The sequence below is a fragment of the Pollicipes pollicipes genome, unplaced genomic scaffold (assembly GCF_011947565.3).
Source record: "Pollicipes pollicipes isolate AB1234 unplaced genomic scaffold, Ppol_2.1 Scaffold_4002;HRSCAF=4701_pilon_pilon_pilon, whole genome shotgun sequence".
Lineage (NCBI taxonomy): Eukaryota > Metazoa > Arthropoda > Thecostraca > Pollicipedomorpha > Pollicipedidae > Pollicipes > Pollicipes pollicipes.
This window is the reverse complement of record NW_023596420.1, coordinates 11,410,300-11,433,113: the sequence shown is the minus strand read 5'-3', so window position 1 is coordinate 11,433,113 and position 22,814 is coordinate 11,410,300. Positions and strand designations below refer to the sequence as shown.

The following is a 22,814-nucleotide window of genomic DNA, read 5'->3' as shown; positions in this document are numbered from 1 at the left end:
TTCGAGCTCACCAAACATTCATTTTTCCGTCGCCCTTCCAAACGATTTTGCCCTTTCTCCTATTATTCGAGGCCGCGCTTCGCCAGCTGCAGCCGTTGACAGAACCATCCTTCTTTTGGCGTTGTCCTGGTGACCCGCCCCCACCCCCCCCCCCCCCCCCCCCCCTGTCAGCACGAACGGTCATGGGCCACCGAAGAGCTGGCCTTCGGCCGAAACCGACGCTCGCCTTTGGTCATCACAAAGGCGCCACTCTCGCTTCGGTGGTTCACGAAGAGAAAACACTGAGGGTGCGGTGGCTTAGTCCTAGCTGTGCCTTTGGGACCACTGGCTGTGTTGTCTCAGCGGGCCGCGATAACTTACGCTCGGCGACGACTTGCATGCAATCTGACAGCAGCAGTGTGCACGAAGCGGCCACATAAATTGAGCCATCAACAGACGGGGTTAGGTTTTCTGGGGCTCCGTGAGTGCGAATTTAGACCACGGCTCGCATCAAGCTGGTTGCTAATCCTAGAAGTTCAACTGGCTCGATTAATGTACTAGACGACCTAGGCGACAAAAAACGACCAAAGGTGAAGCTCTGACGTTTACCGGCACATAAGCCGAAATTAATTGCCCCACCCAAGCTGTTCAGACCTTGAAAAAAGTAGACTCTCTCTATCATAACCGCCTCATATCATAACCGCCTCTCTATCATAACCGCCTATCATAAACCGCCTCTCTATCATAACCGCCTCACTGACGGAATAACCAGTCCTAAGGTTCAGCTGCACAAGTGGGTTCTGATGTCGCTTATTTCCATGTACCACAAAAGTAGTGCTGTATTTCACAAAGTTAAGGGGGTGTTTCACGTTTGAAGATATTGAAGCAAGCATCAGATGTGATGAAACAGGTTCCTTCTATGACTATTGGTATGCATTTATGTGGAGAACACTGCTCTAGACAGCACAATTCTCTGTTCAGTAAATATGCTTCTCAATGCGGCATGGTTCAATTACGTCATCGCACCTGGCAAAACATCGATTGAGAGCCAATTGTCTGGCCGTTATGTCTGGAAAGCGCACTCACGAACGCCAGATGTGAATGCCTCGACAATGATATTTTTTCTTGGCCTCGATCGTCGCATGGCCTACGGAATGGCAGGAATTGAATGACGTTATTATGACGTCATGAATGGCAAGGTGCTTTTGAAATACTCGTCCGATGTGCCTTTCCCCATTTTCGCGGGCGTGCGGCTCAGAAACCAGAGCGGCTTGAGTCTTGAGAAGGGCAGGATTGTGAGCAGCACCGGAATTCCTTAGGATGACTATTTCAGTTTAAAACTCCATACAAATGTCGAGTATTCCTATTAAAGAACATAAAGCCCCTGCCCAACCTCTGCGCTGGTTGTTGCACCTTCGCCGCAACTTCTTGCCTGTCAAACCTGGCAATGCTAAACCAACATTTTGATGAAAATGACTCACTTTACTTTCACCATTTCTGAAGGAAGAAATCGACTGACCATCGTATATCTAGGCCCAAAATATGCGGGTGCTCTGTATGTGCGTGGGTATGTGCAGATGTAAGGATTGTGGCTGGCGGTGTTCATGGTAAGTGTATGGGGATTACGTTGATCCTCTCACCATACGAGAAAATATTTTTGACCCAAATGGTTAATTATTGGGAACATATCCATCATTTCCTGCCTGCACAAAAGGCAAATAATCTTAGCAATCTAAACGAGAAAGCAAATTAAAATCTTAAACCTTCTGTTAACTGGTGTAGCCGTAGACTTTTTGCAGGGTCAATCGTGAAGGTACGGCTAGATCAAATTAGGAATGCGGGGCGCGGGGAGTTTCAGAATGTAGAAAGTACCTTCCTTTCAACACACGCTCAAGGTAATACATATCCAGCTTCATGTAGGCGGGGAATTTAATGCGTATTGCTTTAACACAAGTGGTCACATTCAGTCTGCCCAACTTGGAGGACACGAGCTCCTTAGCGGAATTCACGCAGGAAAATACTTTTTGATATGCTGCACGGACACGCAGAAGGGTTGAAGTGTCTCCAGATAGGTGCACAGTCGCAGCCGTGCACCATCAGTGCCAAGTTCTCAGCACACCGCATGAATAAAGCCTTCGTGCTGCATAAGCGTGTTGGTGTAATCGATCTGTCTTCTCAACACTTAACGACTGTCATAACGTGTGTTTTCCGAAGCTTGGAAGATGGCGCTGGTTGCACGTTTTCATGAGACAGATCGTTTTCATGAGACAGGGCGGGTTTTCATGAGACAGGTCGCGAATCCGACGTGACTAATTTCAACCCGTCTCTTTCCTGTCAGTCGTATCTAAGAATGCCGCAGAGGTAGTTTGCACGGAACTGATGGACTGATGTACAGCCATGCACTTTTCCATCGCCGATACGCTTACCGACCACACCATCCACGGAGGGCACCCTAATCGGCCCGTCCAGTGAACCTCTAAGACTATCGAAAAAGGTCACATTGCGTCGCCGAAGATTCTTTTCACAGCGTCGATCATGGCGCCGTCCTGGACAAGATAGAATGGCACGTAGCGTGCGAGGACTGGTTCCGAAGCTGTTTGCGTGATCGGAGGTGGGACTGTGGCGCAGGATCCGAGCTGGTCCTCCCATTTGTTTACGGCGTGGCACAGGGTTTCCATAGTCGGACCTAGCATCTTTGTCCTCGTCATTAACGATCTGTCCTCTCCTCCTTATGATCGTCTTCTGTTCTGTGATGGCACTCAACTCTTGGACTGCTCCCTATCCGATGTCGTTAACCTTTTCTTCCTGAAGGCCCGCGTCGAGTAGTCAATCAGCCATTACCGAAATTGGCTCCAGTTCAACAGCCGTTAAAATGATTCCTGATAAGAGCCATCTCACCATCATTGGCCAACATTCTTCCCCCGGAAAAATGTACAGGTTTTATAGAGCTTTGTCGCGCTCACATTCCGCAGTCTCCCACCGAGAGGGTAGAGGGCGTGGTCGGTCCTGGTCAGACGACCTGAGAGCTGGGAGCGGCCTCACCACGGTATGACCTGGGAGCCCACATATCTGCAGTGGTTCGCAAACGTCCTGAGAGCTGGGAGCGGCCCCACCGCGGTATGACCTGGGGGCCCACATATCTGCAGTGGTTCGCAAACGCAACGCCATCCTTCTGTCTCTCAGCAAATGTCGCCGCCGTTCCATTCCTGAGGCTCTCGCACCTCTAGTACAGCGCCGCGTTTTTCCTCATCACCCTCCCTTTCTCAACGAGCGCGGTTATCCATTGCCATCTGCCACGGATACCGATAGCAGCGACGTTCGCCGCGGGACTGATCGCTGATGGTCGCTGGGATTAGGCGTAACGAGCGCATCACATTACGTATCCATTCGTTGGCGTGGCTGAGTGTGAAGGAAATGGTGCACTAGCGGGACCGCCTCAAGTTCACCGTTTAGGTTTACACAAGTAAGCTGTTACGCGCTCAAGGCGCCGTAGCCCAGAGACATCGTCTCTTAGCACGCTGCGGGCCTTCTGTCATTGGACCACGGGCACATAGAATGCCTTGCCCGCTACCACCAATGCGCGAAGTCGAAGGGCCTCCTTGAGCGCTGTCCGCTGGCCAAGTCAATGACAAATCAATGACGTCAGGGCTATGCGCGATCTGTGTCCGTTGGTGAACGTTTTTATCACGTTTCTGCCAGTGACGTAACGTTGATGCGTGACGTAACATTTGATTGGGTACATAAGACACACCTGTGGATGGATCTTTGATAAGTAGATACGAACACGAATAGCTCATTATATAGAATGGCCAAGGGCCGGAAGATAAATTGTGGTTCATGTAAACGAGAGGTGCTGTGTTTGTATGCCGGGGTTTGGCATGGTCGGAGAGACGGACAGGTGGGCCTATAGTGATCGATGGCTTCAAGACCTTGGCCGTGTTGGAAAGCCACACGCTTCTCCTTTGTGACGCCCCACTTCCCAAGCATCACTCAAGCCTGATTTATTCTGTACCTGCTCTACTTATGGCCGACATCGCCATGCAAATTTTGCGATTAAGGTCTTAGACGAATGAAAAATGGAAATGAGTTTTGAGTGAAGAAGGCGACTTTCGTCAGCTCTAGAGCTTTGAAGTGTGCGTGCTGAAAGGTCTAGCGATAGGACCAGGGGCCCGAGTGGACGAAGAGGTGGTTCCGAATACCGGCTACATAGTACCTGCTGTCAGAGACAAAAGGAGTTTGAACTGCTGTGTACAAAATCGGTTTGTCAAAGCAGTACTGTCCCGCTCGCTCCCAAGCGCTCTTCTCCTTCCTCTCCTGGCAATATTGTCAGCCCTGGAATTCGTACCGTGAAACCAAATTCACGCTTTGATTCCGTGAGGTGGTCGCACGGCGACATGCACACATCGCGTCAAGACTTTATCGTCATCCTCTCGTGAACTATCCCGGTTTCCGGATGTCTCTCCCACGTCGGGGGAGGGGGCCGCGCGGTGGCCGTGACAGGCGGGCGACCAGCACCGGGAGGAGGGGGTCGCGCGGTGGCCGTGACAGGCGGGCGATCAGCACCGGAGGGAGGGGGTCACGCGGTGGCCGTGACAGGTGGGCGATCAGCACCGGGGGGGGGGGGGGGGGGGGGTCGCGCGGTGGCCGTGACAGGCGGGCGATCAGCACCGGCTCCCAGCAGGATCGATCCCGACGACGACCGCCAATTCCGGCTGAGCTATTGGAGCTGAGCGAAGCGAGCCGCCGTTTCGGGCGGCAGTGCCGGTCGGAGCGGCGCGGCTCGCCTTCGTCGCCGTCCCGGCCGCCCCCGTGCCCGGGCCATGTCGGCCACGGCCGGCCGTGTGGGGGCGTGAGTGGGGCTTCTGGGTGGAGGAGCCCGCTGCCGGCGCGGCGCATGCTGTGCGGCAGAGGCAGACGGCGGCGGTCGGGGATTCTCTGAAGGGTATTTCTGTGTTCTGTATGGCTGCGGCGTCTGGATCATGTGGTGCCACGCCATGTGCTTGTCGGCTTAACGAGAGTGCCGTCCAGACGGGCGTTCAAGAGCTGATGTGGAGCGCTCGGCAGGGCTGATGTGGAGCGCTCGACAGAGCTGATGCAGAGCTATTACAGCGAGAGTGCTGCCACGCACTGTCCCTGGGAAGATGCTGTATGACAGACCTACTCCAGGCCTGGAGCCAGACGTGACGTGAACTGGCGTGACGCTTCGCTGCCACTTCTGACAGTATGTGTCGCCTCAGATGGCGCGCCGACGTTACGATCTGCATCGACGCGCGTGACGTGGCAGCCTGTTTCAGGTCTCGTGACGGCTGTGACGGCCGTCACAGGCGGGCTCGCCGAGCTGCCGTGTGACGTGGACCCGGCCTCGGGTCGAGACGTCATGCACCTGGTGCTGTGGTACAAGGCCGGCTCAGGAGCGCCCTTCTACAGGTATGGCGCCCGCTCTGGCCGGGTGCTGAGCGCCGTCATCTCTGTCTGAGAGGACTCGCTTAAAGGGAGTGTTCCACATCTCTGTCTGAGCTGACTCGCTTAAAGGGAATGTTCCACATCTTTGTCTGAGCTGACTCGCTTAAAGGGAGTGTTCCACATCTTTGTCTGAGCTGACTCGCTTAAAGGGAGTGTTCCACATCTCTGTCTGAGCTGACTCGCTTAAAGGGAGTGTTCCACATCTCTGTCTGAGCTGACTAGCTTAAAGGGAGTGTTTCATATCTCTACATGAGCTGACTCGCTTAAAGCTCAAAATCTCTGTCTGAGCTGACTCGCTTGAAGGGAGTGTTCCACATCTGCGTGGGGTTCTGAACCGAAAAAGCCATATCAACCTTTTGATGCGGCTGACGGTCATACCCTTTTAAAGACCTAACGCCCCCTGGTCACTGAGCACAAAGGCCGCAGGCATGTGTGAGATTTATTTGAGAGAGCATTTGAAGATCACGTTGGGATTCGTGGCGCCAGAGCAACGTCATTCAAATCGTGTCATTCAACAAGCCATGCGGTGACCGAGGCCAATACAGACATAATGGTCTAGGAGCGGATTTACTAAACAGACAAATTGTGTTGACCACAGTAGTCTCTTCTCTTTAAAGGCATTACAACGTGTGCTTGTTTCATCATATATGATGCTTATATCTTCAAATGTAGAACATTCCCTTTATGTTCAGGGATGGAAACAGCCCGACGCCTACGTCAGATTTTTCGATTAGATAAGCTCGTTTTGCAATTTATTTCGTTTATCGACACGGTAATGCATATGAAATGCGACGCAACGCATCGCATTGCGTCGCAGAATCGCAATGCATCGCATTGCGATTCTTTAATGAAAGAGAAATAAAATGCGTTTTTGCAATAGTCGTTACTGGTGACAAGGTTATATAAAAAACAAATGGGTAGTTCCACTGACGGCAGTTTACAGTAAGTTCTTATCGACCAGGTTGGCTAAAATAACTGTAACTGATGTCCCCCACTGCTTACATCCACGTCTAAAAATTGAGTGAGTAGTTTTTAATGTGTTCAAAAGCACAGCCAAAATGAGCTTTGACGCAGTCCGCAGCATCTTCTAATCACATGCGCCCCTCCGGTCCACACCATCCCTCCCGCATAATTGAGACGTGATTAGATTTGCCTTGCAATGTATGATACGGATGCCACGCGCCACTCTGGCGCTGTGGTTCTATAGGATAATAGAGACGATTCGCTGATATGGATGGACTAACTGTCTGGGCGAATATATGATCATAGGTGTGATTATTCATTATGAAGAGAAGAGCTGCATTGTGCGTGACTCTTAGCCATTAACGCCTCACATGTTTTCTCTGGGTTGCTAGGATGCGAACTGGGGCCTTCTGATCACAAGTCCAGCGTTTTACCAATGACCTAATTGAGAAATATTGGCGTTCTTAGGTCGCTTGCTATCTGTCCGTCTCGGGCGGGCCAAATGATGGAGCGCAGTTTCTGAGGTGCAAACTAAAGTTATCGCTTTTCGGCCCACAGGCCCGCAATGCGCGGGCTTAAGAAACATCAGGGCTTTTAGCGCGCATTGCCGGCTGCATTGTGGGGTTTGTAAGGTACTCCATGCTTCAATTTACCCCACTTGTGTTTTCTTAACCACCAATTTTTATGGAGGTATTTAGCAATAATTGTAACAAAATCGGATGGAAAAAGAAGGTAGACATTAGAAGGTAAACACATTAAGAAGAAAATACATTTGTTTGCACAAAAATTATGCAGTAGTGAAGTAATATTTCATCATTAACTTCTCCAGTTATGCAATGCCTGCCATTTCATAAGCCAAAAATCCATGACATGCTTGAACTTTAAAAACTGACTAACATGACTTTATTGCTGTACCATTTACAGTAAGGTGCAATCGCTAACTATGCGTTCTCAGGGAATGAAATATCAACGCAAGATTAATGACCACTCTGGAATATTCCCTCATTACTGGTGCCGGCTGCCATAGGTATAGTTTCCCATTCAGTTATTGTGCTCGAACTTCAGCCTTCAAAAAACCGAGAAGCTTGGTTATTTTCCCTGCTCAGCCCAGCCGAAGCGTATTTGCAAAATTACACCCCCATAGTTTGCATACCGTTTACAGAATACATCACATGTCACAGAGAACACAGGATACATGCAAACACAATGGTTCGTACTTGCACACCTAATGGATGATACTACACAGGACATGTACAAACGGCAGATACCACCCAATCCCCGGATTAAGTTGAAAGCATGGCCCTCATCAAATTCCAAAACATGTGTGGAAAGCCATATCTTGTCCAAGACTGCCAATCCAGTCCTCTAGGCTTAGATTTTCGCTGCCAATTATGTACCTTTATATAGCAACGCTTCCCGCCACATACAGGCACTGGTTTGGTATTAAGCCAAGAGGAAACCACAACAAAATGCCGATACCAAACTATTCAAGCTAAGTTTCAAAATATGCACATCAAAGGACGAAATCGGCGCACGAAGATCGGCAAAGTCTGGCATAGCCGTCAACTGTTCAATGGGCTCGCAGCAAGCCTTTATTCGACGTGCGAACAGGCATGCGTTTGCTAGTCACCTTCGAAGGCATCATCAGCTCAAAATTGCGTAAGTTGTTCAGCGCATTAGCGAGGAACATTTGTTACACAGATAATACAGTAGTATTAGCCTTAATCCTCGGAAAAACCAGGAGAATGTAAATATAGTTAGGTTGATATTTCGGCAACATGCCTTTCTCGAAACAATAGCAGAAGTGAATTCAAAATTGCCTGCCGATGATCCTACTCGATTTTTCAGATTTTTTGAAAGAGCAAGCCACAGTTTTTACAGGACACCAACATTCAGGAGATTAAACAAAGAGCGATTGACAGCCATCAAAATGTCTGGAATTAGATTTAAGATTTAGATTAGAATAAAATGTCCATTAGAATGCAGAATGTTAGAATGTCCGGGCATTCTCATTCGTAGATAAAAACTGTATCTTGGTGATGAATGGCAATCGTTCTTTTCTTAATCCTCTGAATGTTGGTGTCCTGTAAAAACTGTGGCTTGCTCTCAAAAAAAACCTTGAAAAACCGAGTAGGATCATCAGCAGGCAATTTTGAATTCACTTCTGCTGTGGTTTTGGGACAGGCATGTTGCCGAAGTATCAGCCAAACTATATCTCCATTCTTTTGTTTTTTTTCGAGGAATAAGACTAATGCTACTGCATTATCTGTCGAATCATCAGCTGCTCATGTGCAAAGCATGCGGACATTTATAGAACACTAGTCTTTCATCAAATACTATGCTTACCTTCTCCTCGATTGCTGACTCGTCATGCGGCATGAAGATGGCCGGGGCTGGTCTGCATTATATGCACACCCATACTGAGGGTATATAGAGCATAAATCCAGGATTAAACAACCATTTTTGTATTTAGGCCTTAAGCCTCGTTGCTGGACCCAGGCCCGGGTAATCAGCCGTAATTCAGGTCTACCTGAAGGCGTGACTGTTGGCCTATATATGCATACACCTGCGCCTTTATATAAAGGTTTATTGTCAGCATAATTACAGCCGTCTATGTCATCAGAAAGGTGGTTTTTGTAATGTCTGGGCCATGGAAATGTTGTTGTTGTCATCCTTTGCATGGGAAATACTTGTGTGATGATATATGATGGCATCGACGATGTTATGAGGTATATGATGACGACGACGATGCATATGCATGTGTACATGGAGCAAAAATAAAGTTGACGGGTCCATGCGCGCTTTTTGGGGTAAACATGCCTGGCGGGGCGGGAGTGTTGTCACATTTGGGTGTGGGGTAGGTGCTCGTCTGAGATTTCAAAGCGTTCGTGTTCTAAATTACGTAAGTTGTTCAGTGGATTCGCGAGAAACATTAGTCACATAGATAAGACAGGAGTAATAGCCTTATTCCTCGGAGAAAAACCAGGAGAATGGAGAAATAGGTTGGTTTACATTTCGGCAACATGCTTTTATCGAAACAATAGCAGACATGAACTCAAAATTGCCTGCCGATGATCCTATTCGATTTTTCAGGGTTTTTTTTGAAACAGCAAATCGCAGTTTTTACAAGACACCAAAATTCTGGGGATCAAACAAAGAGCGATTGCCAGCCATTAGCACGATACAGTGCATATCTAAGAATTAAAATACGCGAAAATACGTGTACACGCAAACGAACTCAAGCCAGCATGCATCACGTGTCACGCTCCATTTAAACGTGAAGCGAGTTGAAGAAAACAGACATCACAAATCGCGCATCAGTTATGCATACAAGCGATTTCAACTGAACAGGCGTTGCGCGTGACGTGTCAGGCATCACCTACACAGGTTAACAGTTTTAAGCTAGCACGTGTCACACATAAAGGCACATATCACGTTCGCATGATCGGCCATGATGAGCCCTGTACAATGAGATTCGGCCACTTACTTTTTATACGAATACGAATTTATACAAACTTATTTTCCTGTGTAGGTGGTCCTGTGCTCTGTAGATGACCTTGAGCTGTAAAAAGGACGTAGGGTCCATACCTCTTTCGATTTCAGCCCGACCGTGTTTCACCAGAAAATGGTCAACGAAAGGAATATTCCTGTTCTGTTTCTAGCGTCTCGCACGTGTCCACTATATCTCAAAAGAATAGAGCGCATGGACTCCCCAACAAAGAACATGTCCCTCCTATGTTTTTCACACAGTTTGCATTCGATTTCGTAAACCACGTTTTTTTTGCGTGCGAACCTCTTGAAACCCAGAGTTGCACAAATGACATCTGTTGCCACCTGGGAACTCAGGCCTCGGGGTGGAAGATCTCACCAGAGACTTTTTGAGCTTACTGTCTTCCAAGCTATGCGTACGCGCAGTTTTGATTTTTTTAACGCGCACTCGGGTGGGGGTCAGATTGACCCACAAAGGTTTTTTCCGGAATGGGTTCGGACAGCTGTAGACAATTGAATAGCGGATCGTTCGGCGTCAACAGTTTTGATGTACCTTGTAAGGTCGCTGACCTGTGGCAGGTCAAAGTTAGGCCATGGTTTCAGCGAAGTCAATTTCTAGGGAATCTTTCATTCTGATGTAAAAACGGAGTGTTAGACGAAACCAAACATCTCTGAGATGCTTTCATAGGTAGCACAAATATTGAATGAGCACATTAAGCTGATCTAAGCTCACTTATTGAAGGCTAGACCAAGTACGGTGACCTAAGGCCACATATTGAAGTTTAGACCAAGATCAAAACCTGTTTTATTGCCTTAGGGCTTGCTGTATGGGTTTGCTGCTGGTGCTCATTTCGAATTTATTGATAGCGGGAAACGCATTATGCATCTTCTATGGGCTTATTAAAGGTCAGAATAGGTCATTGACCTAAAATGACACAGGACAACACTTTGTTTTTAGAAACACACTGCCTTGCGTTTGATCGTATTGTCTAGCTTTATCTCTGCCGCTTATTCAAGAGCAAACTCAGAGCAGTCCTGTATATTTTTGGTCACCATGATCTTCAAAAAGTCAAAAAGGGTCACTGACCTAAAATGGGCATGTGAACTTTTGTTTAGAAACAATAATCTAGGTTCTGGGGGCACTTTGGAGACCATCCTGGAATTTGACATTGTTTGACCTTATTGAATCCGAGGATCATGACCTAAGAACCTCAAATTTGATCGAAGTAGATTCACGTACAGGTCAACACACCCTATAAATTTGGTGCCTCTAGCTCTCTTATTCTTGAGATCTCAGGGGGGGGGGGGTCAAACTGACCCCCACTCGCGAACGGTATCCAACCGGCCACCCGGGCGCGTGTTAACGATATGTTTGGTTTCTCGAAGCAAATGCTCATCTACGTAGGGTAGCGCCACTGATTTTTATCCGAGGAATAAGGCTGTTACTACTGTCTTCTGTGTGTTCGCGCCCCACTTTAAAATTTCAAAAAGTGGCAGCACTAGTGCAAAGTCAAACAGTCCACCACCCGAGAAGCCGGATGTCCAAAGTTCTACTGTTTGGCTGCGTCGATGGCATGTGACGTGAAAGTTTCTCTTAAGGACAAGTGTTTCAAATGAAGACTTTGCCTTACACTCGGACTATCTGCGTACCTGCCCCGGCACCTCAAACCGCTCGATCGGAGTGATCTTCAGGTGTGGATTTAGAAAGCGAGCCCGTATTCCCACCGGACAGGTTGAGCGATGCTTTAATTACACGTGAGCAGACCCAGTTAATGGCGAGCGCCAGCTAACCTCCGCCAAATAGCTTCGTCAACGAGCCTCGCGGCCTTCACGAGCACAACTCGCCCCCTTGTCGGCAGCATGCCCTGGCTTTGTTGCAGCTACGACACGCGCGGCGGGAGGACCTCCCAGGGCACTCACTGGGCGAGCGAGGACTCGCTCGGCGAGCGGTCCCGGCTCGACCCCCGGCCAGGGGCGTACCGACTGATGATCAGCAGCGTCAGTGAACGCGACGCCGGCCTGTACCGGTGCCGCGCCGACTTCAAGGCGTCTCCCACGCTCAACGCGCGGGTCAACTTGACAGTGATAGGTCAGTTTTTGTCGATTGGTGCAACGATTTCCCTTTTATTTACCGTTGTTTTGGCGTTGATTGATTTGTCTTTGCATGAAGCAGTGTGTTGGTGATCCTTATTGCCATTTACACCGAGTTTTAGATCAATGCACATTAATGTGAATTTTCTCTTTGTTACACGCTTCCGTTGGGGGCATCTCGACTGTCTTTCATTGACGTCAATACTTTGCCTGGGCCTAGAACACGTGAGGTTTCTTTAGCTCACTGCAAAGGGTGCGATGCGATGCTATAATTGTTTCTAAAGCTATTGTAATTGGATGACATGACCAAGAAAAGTTAGTAAGTTACCACCTCCCCCCTCCATCAACGGCCTGAATTAATGGAAACCACTCCATTGTTTTCGAAAGTGTGTACTGAAACATTGTGCATATCGCCATGGCATATTGACCAATGACCCCGCTGTCGTAGTTCTGCTCGGTGAAAATGTGGATACTGGGCTCTTTGCGACGCGCCTTCTGCCTTATGTGTCCTATGTGGGTGCGGATCCAGGACTTTTGCAGGAAGGGAGACGATTTCTCCACAAAAACCTCCTGTGCTGTGACTGGTCCCAGGAGATACCATAACCATCCCATGTATATAAAAACATACATACATGCATATATATATATATATATATATATATATATATATATACATATGTATGTATGTATGTATGTATGTGTGTATAAATCATAATCAATCTTACATTACTCGCGGCGCGTTCCACAGAACAACGGTTGCATCATCAGGCAGAAGAACACTTACGTTCGGTGTAAACATCATGGTTTAAAACACGCAGAGACAAATTGAAAATGCCACATATGCACGTGCAATGTCACGCGATCAGCCCCAACTTGTAAAGACATGAATCATTTTATCACAAGTTATAATGGATATGATTAAGTCACGCCACTTACCACTCAGCGTCACTTCAAAAAGTATAAGGGTTAAGGAATATATGTGCAAGGTTCTCAGATCAAGCGAGGGATATGTCCTGTCCAAGACACTAGAAATGTCTTTAGAAACATATGTGTCGTCTCTCATATCTCTTAGAAATTTTAGCCAAAACTGGGATGTCACATGTAAATGAATGTTCTCGTACGGGGAAGGGATCAGATTTTGGAAGAAATTTCGCCGTCCAGATAGACATACGTAAATGCTGCTGAATGCGAGTCTCGAAGGGTGAAACCTGAGTAGGATGCCCCACAGGAGGCACAACAAAGCTCGTACACAGCAGTCAATTGGCGGCATTCAGGTATCCTATTTTTATGTTTGAAGAATGAACCTACTGAAAAGGAATTCGCTATGACAATCGCAGGATCTAAAACTGGAGGGAATAGGAGGCTGATCAACTCACGTTTGAAGCTTTCAGCATCCGAGCCCAATTAGGGCAGAACAAAACATCTTTTGAGTTTCGCAACGTGAAAGGGCCTGACCGAGGACAGATATCTAGAATCGAGGGACATACGAATCAATAAATGTATGCTACTTAAGGGGAAACCGTTGCTCCAGAAATGCTTGAAAAAAATCTGGAAATACTGCCTCCAGGAGATAATGAAAAGCTTGATTAATTTGTCCCTAAAACTGGTGTGTTGTTATGATTGCATAAAACTTCCAGAATAGAGTTTTTATGTGGTCTGGTTATGTTATGATTGCGTATTTTTGTGTGAGAATTTGGTGGACGAGATGTCTCGCATCGTCGAGTTGTATGTGTTCTTTTGGTACCCCATCCGTGAGGTACCAAGTGAGCCGTCTCAGCAAAGATGTTGCAGTGACATCAATGTATGATACAGGAGGAAGCCTGTAATCGTCGTTAGGACAAGCCAATTTGTACACTACATCGGTGTACTTCCACATTTGTGTCTTCATAGGGTTGGCTTTCATGAAAGGTCTCTCTCTCTCTCTCCCTTCCCCCCCCCCCTCTCTCTCTCTCTCCTTCTCCTCCTCTCTCCTCCTCTCTCTCTCTCTCTCTCTCTCTCTCTCTCTCTCTCTCTCTCTCTCTCTCTCTCTCTCTCTCTCTCTCTCTCTCCTCTCTCTCTCTCTCTCTCTCTCTCTCTCTCTCTCTCTCTCTCTCTCCCTCTCTCTCTCTCCTCTCTCTCTCTCTCTCTCTCTCTCTGCGCATGCACACAATCTTAAGCCTCAAAAGCACAGATGCCCGCCAATGCAGCGTGCAAATGATGCTTCCCATTCAGGGAACTCCCTCACTGATCAATACTGATTAACGTCTCAGTGTTGTTTACTTTCAAAACACTGCGCTGGAATGGCTAACTCTTCACCTTGGTACAGGATGACGTGGATTTGTTTTTTTGCACCACACAGGATAATATGCACTTTCGTCCTTTACACCACCGTCGTCACTGCCGTTGCGGCAGACTACTACCGGCCCACTGGAAACAGCAGACAGCCTACCCACATGCCGTTTTAGCACGATCGAGTTCGAAAATGACGCTATTTCTTTCAACGTTTGGGGTGTTGAAGACTTAAGTTGGTCAGAGTGAGAAACCCCAGGACCAAATCGGACGCTACTGAGCCATCAAGGATACCGCGGCCGGTTAGCGCACGGGACTAACACCGGTCTGGCGGCGGATCCTCCGAAGAAAAGATCCCTAATCCCTGTGATGGCCCCTTGAACGGTCGAGATAGGTATGCCTTTATCTGATGATCTTACTAGTTTAATCTAAACCATCGTTCAGTGTTTGATGGCCAGTAAATGCTACTTTCGTGCAGATGAACTCCCGAAACTAAAATGTTTGATGGGTATGCCGCATTTAATTCAATTTGTCTTTCTTTTTTGTGGTTTATCTCATTCAGAATCGCATTGCAACAGTATCTGAAAAATCAGGCTTCAGGTGACAGATCAAACATTGCCGAATTCCGTCGGTGACTGGAAACGCACTTTTCACCCCAGCATATGGTAATGTACCGCGCCACTGGCGATAGCTATGGGACCCTTCGCATTGGTGTCAGGGCCACTATACTATACCAGTGCTTTAAGCCAGCACTGGTATAGTATACTTTGTAGTATGTTTCTGTCACCTGTTAAAAACTATTCTGATTCAGGCTGCTATGTTTGGCAGCATGTTATGGCTCAACATGCTCATGCAGCAAAACGTTAACATTTGGACATGTACTCTACACATGCTCACGCTGCAAACGTTAGCGAGAACAGATTAATTAAGCTTTTAGTTTCATCTAGCTGGGATGGGCTGTTGTAATTTGTTCTGGTCTGTTGACATTTGTTTTCATTTTTGCAATTTGATGGCCAGTCGGCTCGCAAAAGTCTCAGTTTTTGTCACCTTCCATATCCGGTAAATCAGAAACTTTTTCACCCCTGACCACATGGGCCCTGGCAACACTGCAAGGCCCTATGAGCCAACAGCAAAACATGGGAACCAATGTGAGAGATTATCGGGCGAGCGTGAGTGCTCCGGCAGGTTGACCTATAGGGCCCTGACGAGTGCATGACCCTCTAAGGAAATGAGGAGAAACGAGTATATGGGATACTTTTAGTCGATTGAGAGCTTTAGCCTTTCTGAGACCAAAGTTGTCCATTTAGAGATTCCTTGGGCCTAAGAAGAAGGGATGGGGGCGTGAGGATGAAGTCAGCTCCACTAGCCTTCGCCTTGAATCCACCTCTGTCTTTATGCGAATCGTAATGCCTTTTCTCAATGATTCTGACGGTGTGAAATAACTGTATTATGCACGTAATCGATGCATGCCACCTTTGTTAAGGTCATTGACGGTCAAGGAGACGACAGACCTGTTCTGTTTAGAACTCAGGTGACTGCGGTTTGGCAATGGTGGCGTAACAAACTTGTAACGTAATTATGTACATGCAGATTGTAAGTGAAAGGCACTCTAAGGCCAGTTCCAGTCGAGATCATGAATGAATGTCAAGTGACTGGACAATTACCACTTGCAAATTACGTAAGCCATAGGAAGTAAATAGCGTCGAGCCTTGAATTATATTGGTCTGACTCTGTGGACATCTATGGGGATGTACACGGCTATAACCAAACTTTGGTCTGACCTTGTATAACCCGCCAAAACATACCCACCGTAAGTAACACTGCGTGGTCTATGTTAACGCTTCTCATTATAGCGTCTACACTAGTAATACGCGTCTCTCTGCGTTGACTCGCTTTTTAACGTATCGGCGACGGCATGACACCGTTCCACCAAGCCTTGTTCACCACCACGTTTCCGGTGCAGTATTCTGGCATCCTGGTACATATTGTGACAGGTGTGACTTCAACGGTTCGGCTTACATGCGGTTACATGGATGCGATGGGTCGCTGCCAGGCCTGTGCCGGTGGACGCGCCACCTCGGCTTTCCCTAAGGCTCTCAGTGAATGAATTAGTAGTGTCCATAAGGTGCCACACTTGGCCACACAAGGCTACAGACGTCTATGTGTAGGAAGTATCCGGTGCAATATTCTAAATTGTAGCAAAGGTATGTAAATGTCGTCCGGTTCTCTCGCACAAACTCGGATACACTAAAGGCGAAGATATGTTTATCGGCAACGTGAAGTCTATTTGTCACTTTTGTAGACTTTTCTCCGGTAGACTGGATGTGGCGAGCAATTTACGATATGTCCAGTTAGACACCTTAGATGCTTAGATCTGGACATTTTATACATATATTTTTCGTGATTTCTGGCAATAGTTTGCACTCGAACATACTTATATTTTGGGAGAGTGACAGGAGTGGTCTTATTATAACCTTACACTTAGAGCCCGCCGCCGTACGCGTGTGCTTTTTTATCCAAGATACTTTTGGACTATCTGCTTGGTATCTTTTAGCTGGATGTGAAGTCCCCACATTAACACCTGCTTTTGTGCATAACTCACTGATCCTTATTGCTTCCCCAGATTAAGGTAAACACATTTTTCTCGATAGACTTGACAATATCCGCTTTGTGGGGCTTTGGCAGTACTGTCATGAAATACTAAGTTGAACAGCGCCTCAGTCTTGACAAGGTGCATTTCACCATACACTGTAAGGTATTCATAGGACCATTGTGATAACTTCTTTTTTGGCTTGGAATGGTTATTGGGGTACTTTATGATTGCCATATATAGTCTGGAATCGCTATGAATCCTTATTCCTAGTACTTCCATGGAATCTCTTCCAAAACAAGTTAGGATGAAGGCATATGAGGTGCTTACCGGCTGAACTTAGGCCAAACCAAAACCCTGATATTTTACCTGTTCAAATGAAAACCAGGCATTGCCTCGAACATCTTTAACTTTTATATGCGGGCTTCTTCATATGACGGAGAACCGTCCAAACAAAAATGTCCATGACTTCATCGGCACATGTGTTCACTTTTATTTCTTCATTGTCAATTTGTATTCATTTCATATCACTGAATGCTTTTTTCTGGATAAGGAGAGGCTCTTTACAGAGAGCGAACAGGATATTTTCGCCATTAGAACGCCCCACTTTAAGTCCAGCCGGACCCTCATGTGGACAACTTTTGATTCCGCGTCCAATGCGTAGGGTGAAAGCGTTGAAATATGTTTAAGGGGAAATATCCAAAAGGCTGATTGGTCTCAGATTATCTATGAGCCGCCGATATTTTTCATGTTTTTGATCAACACCATAATCTCTCTTCAGTAGCCAGAATTTCAAGCAGCGCTTGTCAAACGACATCTGTCAATTCTTCCCAAATGCGCTTGAAAAACTACGGTCCAGCCGTTAGGACCCGGGCATGTGTGGTTTTATGAGAGTAAGGCTGTGATTAGCTCAGCCTCGCAGAAGAGGCCTTACAGCTAGACTCATCTTATGTTCTCAAGTGAAGTATGCTGCTGAAAAAAGAAATGGATTCTTCTGGGCGCAGTGCAGTGGTGGAAAACTTCTGATTTACCGGGCATGACCGGTGACAAAAACTAACACTTTTGCCAACCAGTTGGTGATAGAATAGCGGAAATGAAAACAAATTTCGACAGACAGGACTACATTACAACAGATTATCACAAGCTCGACGAAGTTGGTCTCAACATTGGTCTGCACTCGCTAACACTTGCAGCGTGAGCACATCTCGAAACGTTGACGTTTCGCTGTGTGAGCAAATTGAACCACAAAATTCTGCCAAACATGTAGCTTTAATCAGAATGGATTTTAACAGGTGCCAGAAACATACCACAAACGTGTTTTTCCAATCCCCCTCAGATCAGTGTTTTTCACGGATTTTTTCAGCCAGGATTCACTTCATACTTAACAGCATAAAATACTAAAAACCTAGGCTCATTACTAGTCGGAAGAATCGTTGCTGGCCACAGCATCTTGCGACGAACGTGATCAGCTTGCTACGTAGCGTTTTAAAACGTCTTGCTATTTGAGACAGATGGGCTTGATTGCTCGTTACGCGGTAATGCTGTGGGTTTGATGCGAGGCTGTGGACTGCTAATAGTGTGCTCATGTCGTTAGAAGCTGACTGGCTAGAAGGACGTAGCTAATCGTCGGTTTTTGTAAGACAATTAACCATAAAATGCTGCCAATGTAAGATAAGGTTAATGTAAGGTAAGGTTTTTGAAGATAATGGCGTTCAAAAGTCCTCCAGCATATAGGATTATTGTTTGTGGATGCCTGCACGCTAGCTTCAGAGGTAAACGGAGGTCATTAAGGCGACACATGTCAAGGGTTCACCTGGCGCTTCCTGCTTCTTAGAGGAACAGCGGCTTTGAGGTAAGGGGCCGAACATCGCTGGCGTCGGCCTCCCACATTGCCCGTTACAACTCGGACTTAGCGCACTGATCGATGGACAGGCGGAAGATAGAATGTTTTTAGTTGTCATTTGATTGCATATAAAGTAAACAAAGATGCTAGAGGTGTTCACAAATGTCGTTTGCATCTGTTGATACCAATGTTGTTTGAGGTTTGTTGTAAATAATTGGGATCATGTTAGGAAGTGCGAGATCTTCACCGGCAATAATTATGCTAAGATAATGAAGGTCGCCAACGCGTTCAGCTGATTGTTCGATGACGTCATGAAAACAAAAGTGATATTGCTTCAAGTGTTTGTAAAACCATGTCATCGGTAAATGTAGGGTCACGGGGAAGCAGTTTTGCAAAATGCGTAGGGGTGAGGGATGGAGGGAGAAGGGGGGGGGAGGTTGCAGGGAGAAGACATGTCTTAGTCTGCCCCCGAAATGCACTTGAAACAGTTTTCTTCCCAGATTTGACGCAATTTTTCACAGCTGGCAGCAGGGGTGTAGTTCCTCAAAATCAGTTTTGGGGCTGAAACCCCAAATTATGATACATGAAAAATGATGGATAAAAATTATAACCAAAATAGGAAACTGCACCCCTGTTTTGGAGTTATAATCCCGCCTCCCTCCCCCCCCCTCCTCAACCAAATAGAAAAGTACAAGTTTTTAGGCTGGCTGTATTAAGTATGCCTTTATCTGATAATTCTGCTAGGTTAGTCTCAACCTTCATTCGGTGTTTGATGGCCCGCAAATGAAACCTGAATGCAAATAAACTCCCGAAGAGAAGATGTTTGACAATTACGCCGCATGCAAATAAAATGTCTTCACTTGCGTTGGTTTATTGCATTTAGAGATATATTGCAACGGTTTCGGAAAGATTTGACCCCAGGTGACAATTCACACGGGTCCAAATGTCGTCGGTGACAGAAAAGGCACCTTTTCACCCCTGCTGTAGTGACTGATCTTTGGAGTACACATGTGGGAATTAAAAATCATATGCACCGAACATGTTTTCAATCTTTTTCCGAAACTTTGGCAACCATTGTGCTGTGACGCAGAAACCTGTATTATGAAACATGTTGACAACATGCATTAGTTATGAAAACCATTTTTTCCGCAAAGAACGAAACAAACTTAGAGCCTGGTTCTCTGGATTGTTTCCATCTCGCTTTGGCATGGAGCATGATATTGCGAGCGCAGGAGGTAGTTAAATCATATCTGTCGTGCTGCGCGAGCTGTAACGTTAAGCGCTTTGCATCCGTAGAACTCAGCATATTTACTGAGCTTCTTTATCTCTACTTGTGCTTGTGTGTATCTGCGTATCTACTTGTGCTTGTGTGCTTGTGTGTATCTATATCTGTGGCATTTAAGGGCTTAAGTGAAATTAAAACATAGCACGGTTGCGTGTGGATTCCCATCAAAAGTAAATTCTCGCATTTCAATACACTGTACTGAAGAGGGATGCAGTAAAAGGGATGCCTCCGGTGCAAGGCTACCATACCGTTTCCTATTGCTGCTCTTGACGAGCATGGTATTGGCAAGGGAATCTTATTCACTACGCGCCGTCGATGGTGCAGAGATTTTCCCCAGAGCGAAAAAAATTCCTTGAAGAGGAGTGTTGCTCCATGCGATGGCGAGTATTATTGCAAGATGAGGCATAAAGCCCGGACAGATGCTGGCAAGATGCATGTCCTACCGTGAGATACGCATGCTTTCTGAGTGCACAGTATGGCCAGGGTTGGAATAATTCCGGAACCCAAACATGCCACCAGTTCTATCACATTGTGGCCATAGCCTCATGACCAATATTGCGGTTTTCATTATCCGCGTTTGCCCTAAATTGGTCGCTTAGTGGTTATCATCGTCGGTGTGCTAGCATTGAGTGGCAATTTCCGCCAACGAGGCCCGTTGGTGCGAGGCGTAATGCACGAAAGATGATGTGATGAACTATCAGAATCTACCATAATATAAATAGTACTGAGGGGCGGAACCGCATCACCAAGAGGATGTTTAGCGCAAATCAATTGTATTCATTTTTGAGTCCAAGCAACGTTGTCAACATTTCAGACCAGCACTGGACAGCCATGACTTTGGACGATTGTAGCGCACGCGATACGGCGCTTGCGACTGTGAAGGTCATAGTCCTTTTGGATGATTGGTGGATTTTGCACAATGTATGTAAATTGCGAATGATGCTTATAAGATTTGAATGCTCATAAAAGCGCTGTTCAGCATGTCATGGATTGTTTTTTCCAAATTATTGCGTCATAATTATGGCGGAACCGTGCTGTCACGTCGGCTCATCTGCCAAAGACAACAATCAGAAATGACTGTTTATTGATAAACGCCATTGGTGGCAAGTGAGCAGTAAGGAAATAAATATGTTGCTTTGTACCCGTTATGCCCCATTAGTACCAATCAAATATTAAATTACTACGTTCACGCTGTGTATTGGCAAGTCTCTACAAGTGAAGAACTGGCGAGGTGCAGCTGAATTGATGAACAGCTGAGATTGTGAATCACGAGTGCAGGAATTCAAAAATGATTATGTTGTGCTCTTGCAATCACAGCAGACTAAAAAACGGTGTGTTGGGTTGATTTTTTCTCACTAATGTTGCAATTTCATCTATTTTTGCAATCGCAGATGAGTGCGGCTAAATGCATCACAAATTGCACAAGTTGACAATCAGCAGAACGGTGTAGACCGGAAATTGTGTAGTTCGTTTACCATCCTGGGCAGAATGTCCCCATCAGCACGTAAAGGCTTGCTTCTCAAAATATTTCACACTAGATACACATCAGTACCCCACGTTGAAACAGCTGGTCAAAGACAGCAGTCGTAGATCGTCATTTGACATCATCTACCATTGATGACCTCCAAGCAGTGAATTATTTTTTTTAATTTGATGCCTGTTGTCTTATTGGAGCTAATAAATTGTTTAATGACATTGTAGTCTGTGTTTCTGTTGAACGGTACATGTGAAAAACTGGAGAAGTTCAGCTAAAATGATTAAGAACAGCCAACATTCTGCAATATGAGTGCAGGAATTCAAAACATCATCATCCTGTGCCCTTTCCATTATCGCGCACCTAAAAACAGTTCGCTAACTTGAGCGTATGTGGTCATTTCCTATTTTGCTTTGCCCATTTTGCTTTGCCGACACAGTATGTTGTATGGCCTGTAAGAAAAATTGTGCTGGGATGACAATCAGTGAACCCGAACCACAAGTGTGGGGACTGGAAATAGTGTAGAATGTTTAAGAACATGCTCAGTGTTCCTCTCAAGACGTCATAGCTGATTTCTCAAAATATTGGATACTATTCACAGAACAATATCTGCACTCCATGTTGAAATCATTCTGCAAAAATAACAATCATAGATTAGCACGAATATCAACTAACCATATCATCAAACGGTGAAGCGCTTCACACAAATATTTTCATGTTTTGTTGTCGTTATGCAACTATTGTGACATATCTTTGGGAAAACCGACCGGCGCATCTTGGGTGAAGCATGGTGAACATCTCTGTAAATGTTTACACAATTTCTAGTCTCCACACGTGTGACTAAATCGCAGGAAATCGTCAAGCAAATTACTCATGGGATGTGCCGTACTGACATTGTGCACTGACAAAGGAAGAGTAGTCATTAGTAAAAGAAGGACCTTTACACAATTCAATGAACCATTTTTAGGCTTACCACCAATGCGAGAGTGAGTCAATTATGAAATGATTACCATGGTTAGCGTGTGAAGTGAATGATGGAGTGTGAGGTAAGGCTGAAGCTCAAAGGAAGCCAAACATCTTAATTTAAACTGCCTGATGCCTGTACCAGTCATGATTACAGTAGCGGGTATATGTTACATTCGCGTGCTGATGAGCTATGAATGTTGTCAGTACACATGCAACTTTTAGCTATCGCAGCGCGCGGCGTAGGCGTTTGGCGAGCTGTGCATTGGTGAAAAATGCTTGCTGTTACCACGCGCTCGGGTGGCGGTACAAATTGACCTCACCGAAGCTGTTCCCTGAATGGTTTCCGAATGGCGCGGCGTAGCCGTACCAAATGTTGTATGTATCTTGTAAGGTCGCTGACCCA

At 46.3% G+C, this 22,814-nt stretch overlaps 1 protein-coding gene across 1 annotated transcript in view; it reads left to right on the top strand.

The window, feature by feature from the left end:
• The first annotated feature begins 4,799 nt into the window (after positions 1-4,799).
• The window catches only part of LOC119094090 (uncharacterized), a 36,518-nt gene continuing 18,503 nt past the window's right edge, over positions 4,800-22,814 (top strand). The window contains exons 1-3 of the mRNA XM_037217165.1: positions 4,800-4,818; positions 5,304-5,406; positions 11,775-11,983. Coding sequence (XP_037073060.1) covers positions 4,800-4,818; positions 5,304-5,406; positions 11,775-11,983 — 331 coding nt within the window. The remainder of the gene's footprint in view (positions 4,819-5,303; positions 5,407-11,774; positions 11,984-22,814) is intronic.